Here is a 16,358-nt window from a genome sequence, read left to right as displayed (position 1 = left end):
ATCTTAGTGGAGACTGACAGGTATCACTGGAGGTACGGGAAATAGAACGACTGATGTGTCAATACATAGTTGATATTGATATATATACAAACTACCAAGACAAATTCCTTGTACTGTCCTTAAAACTGTACATGGCCATTAAAAACATTTCTGATTCTGATTCTGATTCTGAACTTAAAGATAAAGTCAATCTTTATTAGTCCCACAAATGAAAAATGTGCAGTTTCAGCTGCAGATAAATAAAATAAACTTAAAGGACATATAATAAATAGAAAAGGTAGATTAGATATTATTAATATTATAAATGAATAAGATTGGATTAACATGTGAAATACATATATAGAGATTAAATAAAAAGTAATAAATCACACAAAAATAATACATATCAATAGAATCAAAATATATATATATATATATATATATAGACAAAAAAGGACATGACAAATTGTTACCATGGCAACAAATCCTAGAGAGTTTGTGGATTAGTTTGAGACCCTTTGACCTCAGCGCCACACGCTCACACACACACACACACACACACACACACACACACACACACACACACACACACACACACGCACGCACACACACACGCACACACACACACACACACACACACACATACACACACACACACACACACACACACACACACACACACACACACACACACACACACACACACACACAACACACACACACACACACACACACACACAACACACACACACACACACACACACACACACACACACACGCACACACACACACACACACACACACACACGCCTAAACAACACGATAACAACTCTGTTTGCACTTACACTTCGTGTATTTCGTGTGTGTGTGTGTGTGTGTGTGTGTGTGTGTGACGGGAACAGATCTATTTTATATACGTTTGTGTTTTTATTTTCCTTCCATAAAAATGTATGATGTTGTTTTGTTTTTCCTGTTTTTTGTATAATTATTTTTGGGCCAAATCTATAGTAGAGTATAGACGTTTTGTGTGTAATCTTTTTGTTTTTCCTTTTGTGGTGTTTTTGTTGTTGAGGAGATGTTTTAAGAAAATATTAATAATCAAATAATAAATTAAATTAATAAATGAGAAGTCAAATAAAAAACTTTAAGAAAGAAGAAAAAAAGCATTTTTTTTTTATGATTAACGATGTGTAATGTAGTGACTCCTGCAGCGTGGTGACGTCACAGCCCCTCCCCCTCCCCTCCCCCAGCAGAGTCTCTCTCCGTCTCATCAGAACTGAGTCGGACTCGGTTCTGGACTCACGTGAGTTCGGGTCCGGTTCGGTTTGTCGGTGTCGAACCGGAGCCTCTGGGTTTTTTGCTTTTGTCGGTGTTTAGAGGTTTGTTCTAACGGGACTGGGGCTCTTTACTGGGACCACTGGGCTGGGTCTGCATCCCATGCACCGGAGCACCGGGAGAACCGGAGAGACACCGAGACCGGGACGGAGCTCCGCGGGGCCTGCGGGGGGTCCGCGAACCTCCTCTGCTTCCCTCCACATCAGGTACCTCAACCTGTGCAGTGACCTTTGGCAATAAAAGCCTTAAAACCCACTTTAGTTTTAGTTTATCGTATTTTCACAATAAAAGCCCCATAAATATTGAAAAACAAAACAACACAAGTAAAAGAAATCAAGAAAAGAAAAGAAGAAAAAAAAAAAAAGAATTTCCATCATTTTAAAAACATGTAAATCACAATTATCTCGGCATTTATTTAATTTATTATCTTATTTTTTGCACATTTTACTAACTTTTCTCTCCACACAAAAGACAAAAGGTTGACTTCTTAACACTTTTTATATACCATTTAAATTTTTCGGATTTTATTATTTGTTTAGTTTGTCTTTAGTTTATTGTTTTGTTGTTGTTGTTTTTTTTCTTTTTTTTTTGTTATAAATTAAAGGGAAAATGAGAATCCTACTTTAAAGTATGTGAGAGAAATCTGACTCCCATGTTCTCATTCCTTGAAAGCTGTGTGTGTGTGTGTGTGTGTGTGTGTGTGTGTGTGTGTGTGTGTGTGTGTGTGTGTGTGTGTGTGTGTGTGTGTGTGTGTGTGTGTGTGTGTGTGTTGGTTTTTCTACCCTGGTGGGGTCCACCTCCTGAAATATCACTCACGGGAAAATTCAGGTTTGAACTTTTTCAGTGAGTGTTAGATGTTTCAAGTGATTTGTGTGTTCCCTTGAATTTTTCATGATTTTAGAAGTTAAAATCAGATCTGTATGACCTTCAGAAAGGGTGGATCCCATAAGACACCATTCTGTCATTGGTCCTCACGGTGTGATAAAAACGGGTGTGTGTGTGTGTGTATCTGTTCCTGTCCTTTGTTACCAACACACAAAACGACACAAAAACACAAAACTTAAGGATTTAAGACACACATGTGGTGGAGACAGTAAAAATTCACAAATTCAATGAAACTCCACAATATTTTTCGGGTCTGGAAGTTTTCCCAATCACGTAAATCCAGAATTATGCCAAAAAAACTAACTTTTTCCAAAAATATTGCAATTTCTCACAAATATTTCCAAAAATCAATAGTTTTGTCAGTGAAGATCCTGCAGGGACTAATATTGAAAAATAGAGCACCTTAATGTTAAAATTGCTCTTTTTTACCCCAGCTAAAATCTGTGGCCCACTTGAGATCAAACTGGTCCTTATATGGGCCCTGAACTTAGTTTGACACCCCTGATTTAGGAGGATGAAAAAAATCTCGTCAAACTATAATGGTATTGATTTAAATTCTTAACGATGAAGACATTTGAAGGGAATATGAACCAGACTCTGCACAGACTGTTAAATGAGTTCTGATAGAAACACGTTAGAGTTGCAGCTGATTGTCTGTTACCTGCTCTATGTGTTGAGGAAGGCTGCAACAACGATTCAATAAAAATCGACTATTACAAGCGTTGGCAATGCATTCCATTATCGATTTCACTGACTGTGGCACAGAGATGTTTGATTCACCTGTAGGGCTTTGTGTGTGCGCGCACGAGTATTTGTGTGTGTGCGCATGTGTTTGTGTGTTTGCGCACAAGTGTTTGTGTGTGCATGCACCACAAGCGTTTGTGTGCGCGCATGGGTGTTTGTGTGTGCGTGCACCACAAGCGTTTGTGTGCGCGCATGAGTGTTTGTGTGTGCGTGCACCACAAGTGTTTGTGTGTGCGCATGAGTGTTTGTGTGTGCGTGCACCACAAGTGTTTGTGTGTGCGCATGAGTGTTTGTGTGCGCATTAGTGTGCGCGCACGAGTGTTTGTGTGCACGCATGAGTGTTTGTGTGTGCGTGCACCACAAGTATTTGTGTGTGCACATAAGTGTTTGTGTGTGCGCGCATGAGTGTTTGTGTGTGCGTGCACCACAAGTGTTTTTGTGTGCGCGCATGAGTGTCTGTGTGCACACGATTGTCTGTGTGTGCGCGTGCGCCAGTGGTTGTTTGTGCGTGTGTGCGAGCGTTTGTTTGTGCGTGAGAGACATGAGTGTTTGTGTGTGCGTGCACCACAAGTGTTTGTGTGCGTGCGCATGAGTGTTTGTGTGTGCGTGCACCACAAGTGTTTGTGTGTGCTCGCATGAGTGTTTGTGTGTGCGTGCACCACAAGTATTTGTGTGTGCACCACAAGTGTTTTTGTGTGCGCGCATGAGTGTCTGTGTGCACACGATTGTCTGTGTGTGTGCGTGCGCTAGTGGTTGTTTGTGCGTGTGTGCGAGCGTTTGTTTGTGCGTGAGAGACACTTTTATTTCAATTTAATCAGCTTAAGCAGGATTTAAATGTGCTTTATAAAATAACTGTTTTTATAAAAAATCTGATTTATCGATTAATCAATTTATTTATTTATTAACTGATGATGACTAATTGTTTGTTGCAGCTAGTGTTTAGCTCTATGTCCCTCTGTGTGGGCTCATGAGGAGAAAAACTCCACAAATACTCAGTGTTTTCTGTTTGTAAAGCTTTAAAAAGCAGGAAATGCTTCAATTCCTGAGCTGGAGCTGAGACCAGTCGACTGTTGGTTTGTTTTCTCAGGAAATGTTTGGAAGATGAGACAAATTGTGACAAACTGGATGAGAATCAGGGACTTTTTTTTTAGAAAAATAAACCAAATTAGAAGCTTTTAAAGCCCCTCATATTGGTTTCAAACTGGGACTCAATGGTTCCCAGTCTGTGGTTTGGGTGCAGGAAAAGGTCAGGAGGTACTGTAATGTAGGGTTCATTTTTCAGGGGAAAACCCACAGCTTGGATCACCTCCTATATCACATGACATGATGACATCATCATGAATAAGCTGCTAATCAATCATCAGCTGAATCCAATAGAACTTTTGGCCAATAAAAACACTTTTATTCATTTCTTTGATCAACCTGAGAACGTGCCCCACCCCTTTACCTTTGGATCCTGTTCAGCAAACATGCTACATGCTAAGCTAACGGAAACATATGGGACAGTCGTTATAAGTTAAGCTAATCAAACATATGACACACTCAGACTTATTCTATATATGTCTGTAACAAAGGAAAGGAACAGATCTATTATATATACATCTATAACAGAACAGGAACAGATCTATTCTATATACGTCTATAACAGGACAGGAACAGATCTATTCTATATACGTCTACAACAGGACAAGAACAGATCTATTCTATATACGTCTATAACAGGACAGGAACATATCTATTCAGTACATGTCTGTAACAAAAGACAGGAACATATCTATTCTATATATGTCTATAACAGGACAGGAACAGATCTATTCTATATACGTCTATAACAGGATAGGAACACATTTATTCTTTATACGTCTGTAACAAAGGACAGGAGTAGATCTATTCTGTGTACATCTTTAACAGGACAGGAACAGATCTATTCTATATACGTCTATAACAGGATAGGAACACATTTATTCTTTATACGTCTGTAACAAAGGACAGGAGTAGATCTATTCTGTGTACATCTTTAACAGGACAGGAACAGATCTATTCTATATACGTCTATAACAGGATAGGAACACATTTATTCTCTATACGTCTGCAATAAAGGACAGCGATTAATATCATTGCTTTATAAACAGAGGACTGATGCTGTGGTGTGTTCAGGTGCTCTGGGAATAGTGGGAAATGTGTCTGTGTGTATTTTTGTATTTCTGGGAGTCAGTCAATCAAGCCTTTCGATTTTCTGCTGGAAAAACCTTGGTGGGTTTATATTTATGTGTGTGTGTGTGTGTGTGTGTGTGCGTGCGTGTGTGCGCTCGTTGAGAGAACGGTGTAATCTGACACAAACAGTCTCCAAAACCACTGAATTATCCCAAAACAAGTTTAAAATGCGTTCCCTCGTCGTTCTCCTGTAACTTTATCAGCAGCAAAACGATCCACTTATACCAGTGGGTGTTAATTGTGTTGTGCTGCACATTCAAGTAAACACACTGATTGACGGCATTACTAACTCCGCCTCCTTTCTGCTGTCATCAGATAAAACGATCACCAGTCGAACCGATACACCTCCAGTAGTTCCATACTCTCCTGGAAAACGTAAAAAGCTTCAGTCAGATGATTAGACTCAGCCTGAGGTAGAACAGAGTCAGGTGAGTCGTGTTAACGTGACTCACACACACATACACACACACACACACACACACACACACACACACACACACTAGGCTGTGTATCATTAGTCACACACACACAGATGTTACGATCAGACGGGAGTTTCCAAACACTGATGACACGTTTACAGTCTCAACTTTGAGACGACTTCTTCTTCTTCTCGACTCATCGCTGCCTCTACAGTTCAGTCATGGAAGAATGTGTGTGGACCAATGACAGTCGAGTGGTGGTAGAAATAATCGTTGCTAATCCATAATCACTACATACATTTCCAGTTGTGGTATATTAGTCGTCTAATGAGGTCGTCGGTCTAATATGTTCGGCCCTCCAAACGTAAACGCACAAAATGACAGACAATTCTCAACGACAACTGCAAAAATACACAAAAGTAGTTGAAATAAGACGCAAACAACAACATAAATAGACAAAAATGTCAACAAAGTCATGCAAAATGAGATTAAGATATTCAAAATAACACCAGAAACGCACAAAACAACAAATTGCACTATGAGAGAATAATATACTAAAAATTGTAACAACACACAACAACACAATTACACAAGATCACTGACAATTTTCAACAATAATTTAAAATACACACAAAAGTAATTGAAAAAGATACAAACAACAACATAAATAGACAAAAGTGACATAAAAATGACACAAACAGAACACACTAAAAGAGTAATAATATACAAAAATATTCTAAGAACACACAAAAAACAGCACAATTACACAAAATGAGATAAAACACATACAAAATAACACAAAATGTGTGTTTTTTAAATATATTTTAGTACATTTTTCTCTCATTTTGTGTGTTTTTGTTGTTGTTTGTGTCACGGCAAATTTGCGGTTGACCTCATTTGGAGACATGATTTATTGCTCTGGTTGAATGATGGAGTCCAGGCGAGACATTGATGATTTTATAAAAAAGGTTTATTATAAAACTAAATAAAAAGGAGTACAAAGATGGAGAAAATTAGTGACCGCCCCGGGCGGACGACCGATGACAGAGTGGCCCACAGTTCTAACTCATCACGTATATTCCCCCTCAGTCCCCCTCCCTCCTCCCCCCAGGAAATAAAGAGGACAGGGTGGAGGTGAAAGAAGAGGGTGAAAAGAGACAGTTTCTTCTTTAGGTCAAAACAACCAGTTCTCTGGTATCTCCTGATTGTCGTGAGTGTTGGAGGTGTGTGCGTGTATGGTGTTTGTGTGTATGAATGGATGTGTATTGGGTGTGTATGTGTGACTATGTAAGTGTGTGTAGGCATGTGAGTGTGTCATGCCTCTGTGTCTGAGGGATAAGATGTGTTTTGGGAAGCTGACCTCGAGAAGAGAGCAGAAAACATGAGACAGCAGAAATGAAAAGTCTCAATTTAAAGGCTTAAAAAGAATAAGGTCTATGAGTAAATATGTTAATAAACATAACTAACAATTTTGCCCTGACACATGTTTTGTTCTTGGTATCTTCTAAGGTCTGATAGCTTTTCGTTAGCTTCACCAAACCAAACATTCTCTGTCACAGATTCTGGTAGAGCAACGTACGTCACAATTGAGGAATAATACTTTAAAAATATGAAGAATTAAAGTCCATTATTCAGACCAAAAACAAAACTTTTGCTGCAGTAAAAGCAGAAAGAAATGAATGCAGGAATAGATGAGTGGTAATGCTTAAATTAGTGAGATTATATAATATTAATTAATGGGATAATTAACGTATTACTAAACATTATTATTATTATTAATAATAATATAGTATAATATAATATAATATAATATAATATAATATAATATAATATAATATAATATAATATAATATAATAATATAATAATAATAATTATTATTATTAACAGCCACCCTGTTCATACAGCTCAGCCTTATACATTATAAGGTGGTGTTAAGAACCAAACTATTGCCTATTACAGATACTGTTGTTATGAGTTATTAGCAGCTGTGTGTGTGTGTGTGTGTGTGTGTGTGTGTGTGTGTGTGTGTGTGTGTGTGTGTGTGTGTGTGTGTGGAGCATTGTTGTCTTTGTGGACACAAAGTGAGACCACACGTGGTGTGTTGTGTGTGTCCTACATCGTGTGTTTATTTGAACGTTTGTGGATTCAAACCGTCATCATCGTGATAACTTTCACTGCACAGAGCGACCCAGAAAGGTTTGACACACGCACACACACACACACACACGCACGTACACACAAACACACACACACACTCGGCGCCTGTGTGTCTCTTCCCTCTGTAGCACCACCACTCTCACTCTGAACCACAGTTGTGTGTGTGTGTGTGTGTGTGTGTGTGTGTGTGTGTGTGTGTGTGTGTGTGTGTGTGTGTGTGTGTGTGTGTGTGTGTGTGTGTGTGTGTGTGTGTGTGTGCGTGCATGTATCTATAACCTTAAACTCCACTAAAACCAGAACCAGACTGAAACTAAAGTTAAACTAATCTTAAACTAGATTCAAACTAGATTAAACTGTGCGTGTGGTTCGATCAGTTGAGATAAGATGAAACGACAACAACAATGTCAGGATAGATGAAGTTAGAATTAGATTATCTGAATTATCTGCTTGATTTAAAGTCCTAGGTGGTATATACTGTATGAGTAAATCTAGTCAGGTTTAAATAATCTGGTTAAGTTAAGTTTAGATTCATTTTAGTTAGAGTTAGTTAAATCAGATTGTGAACTAAGTCTAACCTGAGTTTATTCAGGTTTTAATGGATGTGAGTTGTGTTTAAATGAGCCTGATCTTAAACGTAAGGCGTTCGATTCTGGTTTGTAATTAATCAGTGTAATTTATGAAGGCATTTTATAATCCTGGATTAATTTAGTCAAAATAACTAATGAGTGAGTGAAGTAATGAAGAAAAAAAGGAACAAGTCAATGAAGAAAATAAATGATGGAAGAAAAGAAGAAAGAAACGATGGAATGAACGAAGGAACAAACAATGAGAGAATGATAGAAGGAATGAACAAAGGAATGAATGATCAAAAGAATGAATGAACAAAGGAATGAATGAACAAAGGAATGAATGATCAAAGGAATGAATGATCAAAGGAATGAATGATCAAAGGAATGAATGAACAAAGGAATGAATGAACAAAGGAATGAATGATCAAAGGAATGAATGATCAAAGGAATGAATGATCAAAGGAATGAATGATCAAAGGAATGAATGAAGGAACAAACTATTGAATGAGAAAAGATTGGAGGAACAAACGACAGAACTTTTAATGAAACCTACAATAAAGAGTAAACAAAGAAACAAACAAAGGATTAAACAATGAAGGAACAAAGGGACTAATTTTAACTTGAATAAAACTAAAGTTAAACTAAACTTAACTTGACTAACTCTAAAGTTAAACTAATCTTAAATTAAACTTAAACTAATCTTAAACCAGATTAAAACTGCTCTAAAACTAAAGTTTAACTAGACTAAAACTAAAGTTTAACTAATCTTAAACTAGTGTTATGGCTGGTTGGCCGTAACCGTAACAACTAGACTAAAACTAAAGTTTAACTTGACTAAAACTATAGTTAAACTAATCTTAAACTTGACTAAAACTAAAGTGTAACTCGACTAAAACTAAAGGCCAACAAAGATTAAAATCTTGGCTAACTAGTTGAAATGTTTTTTTTTTTTTAATTATATATATATTTATATAAAAAATAGATTTCTATTTGTTTTTCAATTTAAATTCTTTAAATTTGTAATTTATTTTTATTTTTTATCATCTTCATCATTATTATTATTATTAGTATTATTATTATTATTATTAGTAATAATAAGATGAAAGCGTAACTAACAGGTATGATTTAACTGTAACTTTGGTAAAGAAGGAGAGTAACTGAGTACTTTTGAACACGTGTGTGTAACTCTGCACACGTGAAGGAATCTCACCGACAACCTGCAGCGTGTCTGCTTTCCATCAGCGAGAGACGGCTGTTAGCGTTAGCGCAGCCGCTAGCTCACACACTACAGGCCAGCTGGGACACACACACACACACACACACACATTCTTGTCTCCTGGCCAAACATGACACATCCTCACACTGTTCACACAGAAAGAGGAAAAACTCCTTCCACTTGTTAAAGAACATTTGTTTTATAGAACAGTAACTGATCATCTTTAATAACTGATCATCTCTAATAACTGATCATCTTTAATAACTGATCATCTCTAATAACTGATCATCTTTAATAAATGATCATCTTTAATAACTGATCATCTTTAATAACTGATCATCTCTAATAACTGATCATCTCTAATAACTGATCATCTTTAATAACTGATCATCTTTAATAACTGATCATCTCTAATAACTGATCATCTCTAATAACTGATCATCTCTAATAACTGATCATCTCTAATAACTGATCATCTTTAATAACGATCAATCATTTAGTTTTACAACTTCTGACTTTTAAAGTCCGACAACGGCTCAGCTCAGACTATTTTCTCCCTGAATAAAAACAACATTTTAAAAATCAATATGTGACGTAGTCGTTAATCAGGAAGTGATCCATTCAGCTAACTCTCATCCCATGGTTGCCATGGTAACTTAGGCCATGTTTTTGCAGTAATTCTGTTTATTCTTGTTGCCCCTTTCTGCATTTATCTGTATTTTTTTATGGGTGAGGCTTTGTGTATTTTTCTGACATTTTGTGTGTTTTTGTTGCTGTTTCGTGTGTTTTTATTGTACTTTTTATGCATTTTCCCGTAATTTTATATTCTTGATGTAATTTTGTGTATTTTATTGGCAATATCAGTCAGAATCACTTCAGTGAAATTGTTTATTAGCATGCACTTTCGATTTGGCGGTAAGGCTTTGTTCCCTTCCAGCAGCTGTGTGGAAAGCCCAAAGCAAAGGGAGCCCTCCTCGCTCTTCCATGAGCTACATGGAGAGGCATAGGCAGAGAGAGCGGTCAGCAGGACCCCTTGGAACAGAAGCACAGATATTAGATGCCAACAGGAAACACTGTTTAATTAGACAGAAAAGGAGGAGCTGGGGGGCGGGGGAGGTTGCGAGGCATTTGCGGATAAATTTTGTGTATTTTTCTGCCATTTTGTGTGTTTTCGTTGCTGTTTTGTGTATTTTTGCAGTAGTTTTGTGTTTTTTAATTGTCTTTTTTTATACATTTTTCTGTATTTTTAAATGTAGTCATTTTGTGTATTTTCTCACATTTTGTGTGTTTATAGATTCATTTTGTGTGTTTACATAGGACTACACAGATTGCATGCACCATTTGTCCACGTCTGCTTCTAAAGTGCATTCATGCGATGCATCTGTTTTTCTTTAAGCAAAATCAAATCCAAGAAACTTCTGAAACTCTTTCATATTCATTCCAAATTGTGTCTTCTGTTGTCATGTTTGTGTTGTGTTGTGATGTGTCTCTAATATCTGCTTCTCATTGGTTGGCAGGATCTTTCTGTGACATCATTGCATCATGCCTGAAGGGTCGCGGCGCAGCAGCCACAGAACGCCCAGTAACTCAGGTGAGTGAGAATGACTGCCCCCTGCTGGACTGGAGGACCAGATAGTAAATGAGGACCAGGTAGTAGATGAGGACCAGGTAGTAGATGAGGACCAGGTAGTAGATGAGGACCAGGTAGTAGATGAGGACCAGGTAGTAGATGAGGACCAGGTAGTAGATGAGGACCAGATGAGGAAAGACTTGTGTTCAGAACAGATGAAAATGTCCTGTTTTTCACTGAAGGTTTTTCTCGTCACCTGAAGGTGTTTGTGAAGTAAAACAGAAAGTCTGGAGTTTGTCTCTCTGAGCTGTGATTTCCTGTCACCACAGCAGAGAGAGGGGCCCAGACACACACACACACACACACACACACACACACACACACACACACACACACACACACACAACCAAAAGTAATGAGGTGTAATTAGACACAGCGACTACGCTGTTTGGTTCTCCTTCACTTAAATTAACTTCCATAGTTAGCATTCATTGTGTTATTGACACACACACACACACACACACACACACACACACACACACACACACACACACACACACACACACACACACACACACACACACACACACACACACACACACACACACACACACACACACACACACACACACACACATAACCAGAAATATACCAGCCGTGATCTTACACCTCCCAAAACACAAAAACCTCAGCAATTATGATTGTGGTGACGCAGTCGCACACAGACATGCAATCTTTGTTGTATGCATATAGATCTGACACACACACACACATACACATGCACACGTACACATGCACACACACGCACAGTGACACTTTGTGTGCAGGAAGTTGCATGGTTTGTGGAGATAAAGTGCAACTTTATACAAGTGGACACCGAACAATGTTCCTGCTGTAAACACACACACACACACACACACACACACACATACACACATATACACACACACACACACACACACCATAAAAGGCCACAGTAGATGGGGTGATTATACCCAGAGAAAAGGAGGCAGAAAATAGCGCTAATGTCTGAGATAAAGCGGCGATTGAACGACTTACGATCACGTTACTAAGTGCGAAACACAAACAAGAACCAGGAGGTGACGAGAGGACAACAAAGAGTTTATAAAGAGTTCCAGTGTTTATCCAGTGTGTCTGGATCTGCTTTCACTTCAGGTTGAGTTTCGAGGCTAAATGTTCTTCAGGAATGTCAGCTTTCTTTCTTTCTTTCTTTCTTTCTTTCTTTCTTTCTTTCTTTCTTTCTTTCTTTCTTTCTTTCTTTCTTTCTTTCTTTCAAAATGTGCAAACATGATCCAAATCTCCCGTGAAGGCACGTTACTGTGCAGCTGTTTAACTGCAGCGATTAAAAACATCTTTTTCTCACTGTCTGCAGCGTCCGTTTCATATTCCTTCCAAACACACTGTGTATCTTTCCAGGTGAGGGAGAAGGAAACTTGAATGTGAGTCTTTGTGGAACTCTATGGTTAGCTTAGTGTAGCACGTAGCAGCGCTGGCTGAGTAGGGTTAAAAGGAAAAGGGGCGGGGCTACGCACTGACGCACTTCCGCTCACCATACTGGAGCACATAAAGATAGTCACCACGATGGCGCCCAATGCTAGACACGTAGAGAAAATTTGACGCCATAAATCTGTATGGTTAAAGCTCAAAATCTTTAAAAAAATGACGTTAAGTTACCAGCAATTGAGTTTTTTAAATATTTAGTAGTTCACACTAGTTTTTATTCCTTCCTCTTGTTTATTCTCACTGACCTGGCTTAACTTTTTATCACAAATCTTGTCAAGTCTGCATTATTGTTGTCGTATTTTGATGAAGGTTTCCCTAAAAAATGATATAAAAATGATTTAAAATGCAGTTTAATTCAATTAATATCTTTAAAACCCATCATAAACCAAAGTTTCAATGTAGTCTGACAGATTATGTAATAATGTGTCAGACAACATCAAAGCTAGAGTTACATGAGCACAAATCTCAAACTTTACTCATGTATAATACAGAGAAAACACCAGTAGGATCTGCTGATCTGGTTACTATGGTAGCAGAATATAAACCGTATCATCTATATGTTCACAGGATTATTTTGAAAAAGCAAAAATAATACTGCAATACTAAACAAATGAAGTACTCGTAAAGTTTGTTGCACGCACAAATATCTTTTTATCAAGATCGCTCGTGAAATATTGTCGGCCATTGAACTCTTTTTTTACGAAGTAATTCTGCGTGTCTGGGACCCTCCTGTTGGTTGACAGACAAACACCACTGTGTCTTTTTAGACCGACTGTTGCAGTTAATAACTGCACAATAAGGCATTTTAACACAACCTATTTCATGATATAGATTAACACAGCAGCAATGGTGTTGAGCTCCAATGGGTGACGTCATACCAAAACTCTCTATTTAACCGATTTTTAAAAATAAATAAATTAACCGTTATTAGCCTTTGAGTTGGCACTGCTATTTGTGCATCCCTGATGACGACCAATCAGGATGTAGCACTGTGTGAGGTCTGTGTGTGTGTGTGTGTGGGGGGGGCGGGGGGGGGGGGGGGGGGGCTTCAGCAGTCCTTTAAACAGTGTTTGTGTGAAAGTGAAAGTTGTCTGAAGCAGAGATAAAGGAAAGGACGTGTTGACACAGACGGCGACAGGAAGTGAGCTCTCTCACTGCGTCCAGCACCACCCGCCTGCACGACCTTTGACCCACGCAGCACACACACACACTCACACACACACACTGTTTACATTCATGGCTGACCTCCCTTAAACAATCTGCTAATTTGACATTCCTGCTCCCACCGTTGTTACGTTCACACACAAAAGCTCTGAACTCACCACAGGAAACTCATCCTCACCTTCTTTTCCTCCACTCGAGCGCTGCACAAGCTGCGTTGCCAGGTTGGGTATCTCAACCAAAACATGTAAGCAAGTCATAAAAATATTTTCGTTCTTTTTTCAGCGTAACGTAGCGCAAGATTTGGATCAAAATAATGAGTTAAAATTGACATATTCGTCTATTTACTACACATTCAATCACCTGTTTTCCTGTGAAAATGTCATAGAAATGTGTGATTTTGTGAGGCATTTCTGTAAAATAATTTAATTTAAATAAAAAAAAGATTTCAGATTGCCTTTTCGGTTTCAGAACATGAATTCTGCATTTTTTCTTTTTATTGAAAATACAGACGTTGTGTTGAGCTTTAAAGTTGAAAAGTGTATTTATGTTAAAAAATGACAGAAACACAGACAAAAGGAAAAACACATACATTAAAATCCATACAGAAAATGTACCAGATTTAGCCGGAAGGCTATTTTTCCTAACGTAATATCACTGTAAAATACACAATATCACAGAAAAATACACAAAATTACAGAAACATAGACAAAATTAAAGATAAATACACAAAATTACAGAAACATAGACAAAAACACAAAATGACATCCAAAATGACAACAAAAAGACATAAAATCACAGTAAAATACACAAAATGACATTGTTTCAACAGCATTGTTTAAAACAAAAATACAAACATTTTACTGTGTGGAGCATTAACGATGAAAAGTGTGTTTGTGTTAAATATTTATATAATAGAACGTTTATTTATTTTCCTGTCAATGTCGTCATGTTATGATAATTTTGAATTGAATTTGATTCATTAAAACAATATGTTAGCATGGACGCAAAGTGGCCAGTGTAACGTTTGGCTTCCTTTGAGTGAATGAATAAAAGTAAAAACTGTTTGTCTCAGAAAAGTCTTCAATCATTCAGGGATATTAAATTGATCAATTAATTAGTTAAATTTAACTTTAATAAAAGATTAAGTTCCTAAAGCTGAACTGTTTGACTTTGTCTGAACTAAGGACGTTGAGTCATGACACGTTCCGTCGCGTTTGTCACAATTTGGTGTAGGTGGTGTGGACCCAAATGGAGGCCGAATGCAGGCATCGCGTTCTCGGAACCAACCCGTGTTCATTCCAACAAAACTTAACTTACATCCAAAAGACACAAGGAGGGTTGAAAATACACAAGATAATGAACCAGCAAACAGTCAGTGTTCAAGCATTCAGCTAAATAGTGGAGGAGGCCTGATTGGGAATGGGCCACACCTGGGTGGAAACATGAGGGAGCTAATCAGTCACAAACCAAGCACACAGACATCACTGGGGGTGGGGCCACAAGCAGGAACACCTGAAACACAGAGACAAGAGTTACACTAGAACACAGAACCAAAGAGCTGAACACAAACTAAACATAACGTTGTAACATCTTTTTAACCCCCACTCAGAGGAATAATGGACTCTATCTTTAAAGTCCTATTTTGGTCGTTTTTGTCTCACGTTTTAAAAGCAGACGTTGAACTTCTCGTATCTGTTGATGCTAAATCTTTTTTGAACTGAGCTCCTGCTTGGGCTCCTGGGGTCAAAGGTCAAACTGGGATGTTGACTCTGAGCCTGGAGTTACATTCTTGCTCTGCAAACATCTGGTTTAGAGTTCCTCTCAAACCCTGTACTCACCCTCATCCTGTGACGTGACAGAGTACAAACACTCTGTTACTCTACATCAGTACTTTTACGTAAGGCAACTGGTGACCCCCAAAACCAACACACAATATGACTCCAAAAATGCACAAAAGGGTCACAAAAATACATGAATAGACTATAAAAATACATAATAAATATAAAAATACACGAATACAGAAAAATACATAAAATCACAGTAAAATACACAAAATTACAGAAAATGACACAAAATGACTCCAACAGCACAAAATAATAATAAAAATACACAAAATCACAGTCAAATACACAAAATTACAAAACAAATACACACAATTACAAAAGAATACACAAAATGACTGAAATAACACACACAATGAAAACAAAACTACAGAAAACTACAGACAAATACACAAAATGACTCTATAATGACTATAAAATATAATTAGTTTTTTTAATTATTATTGTTATTTCATTCTTTTTCAATGTTGATTTTTTATTTCTTGTCATTTTTCTCTTTTATTTTTAAAGTTTCCTTTTGTTGTCCTTTTTCCCCATGCGCTGAGTAAGAATCTGTCGTGTCTGAGCGTCGTTTCCACAAAGTCCTAAAGCTTTTATTTTAACTGAAATCAAAGACGTCGCTCAGCTCTCGTCGTGCGGTTTGTTCTTTTCCAGGAAACCTGAGCTTAATGACAGCGAGGAGCCACTCTCATGACAGTAATCACACACACACACACACACACACACACACAGGAATCCAG

The 16,358-nt window shown here is 37.7% G+C and overlaps 1 protein-coding gene across 2 annotated transcripts in view; it reads left to right on the top strand.

The window, feature by feature from the left end:
- Positions 1 to 1,270: 1,270 nt before the first annotated feature.
- Positions 1,271 to 16,358, top strand: part of LOC114474816 (pleckstrin homology domain-containing family G member 2-like) — a 29,087-nt gene continuing 13,999 nt past the window's right edge. The window contains exons 1-3 of one of the 2 annotated variants that reach the window (XM_028465351.1): positions 1,271 to 1,520; positions 5,473 to 5,585; positions 11,037 to 11,110. In XM_028465351.1, coding sequence (XP_028321152.1) covers positions 11,062 to 11,110 — 49 coding nt within the window. In that variant the 5' untranslated portion in view covers positions 1,271 to 1,520; positions 5,473 to 5,585; positions 11,037 to 11,061. The remainder of the gene's footprint in view (positions 1,521 to 5,472; positions 5,586 to 11,036; positions 11,111 to 16,358) is intronic. The other variant, XM_028465350.1, reaches the window with a different exon arrangement.

The sequence above is a fragment of the Gouania willdenowi genome, chromosome 13, assembly GCF_900634775.1.
Source record: "Gouania willdenowi chromosome 13, fGouWil2.1, whole genome shotgun sequence".
NCBI lineage: Eukaryota > Metazoa > Chordata > Actinopteri > Blenniiformes > Gobiesocidae > Gouania > Gouania willdenowi.
This window is presented reverse-complemented; position numbering and strand designations above follow the sequence as displayed.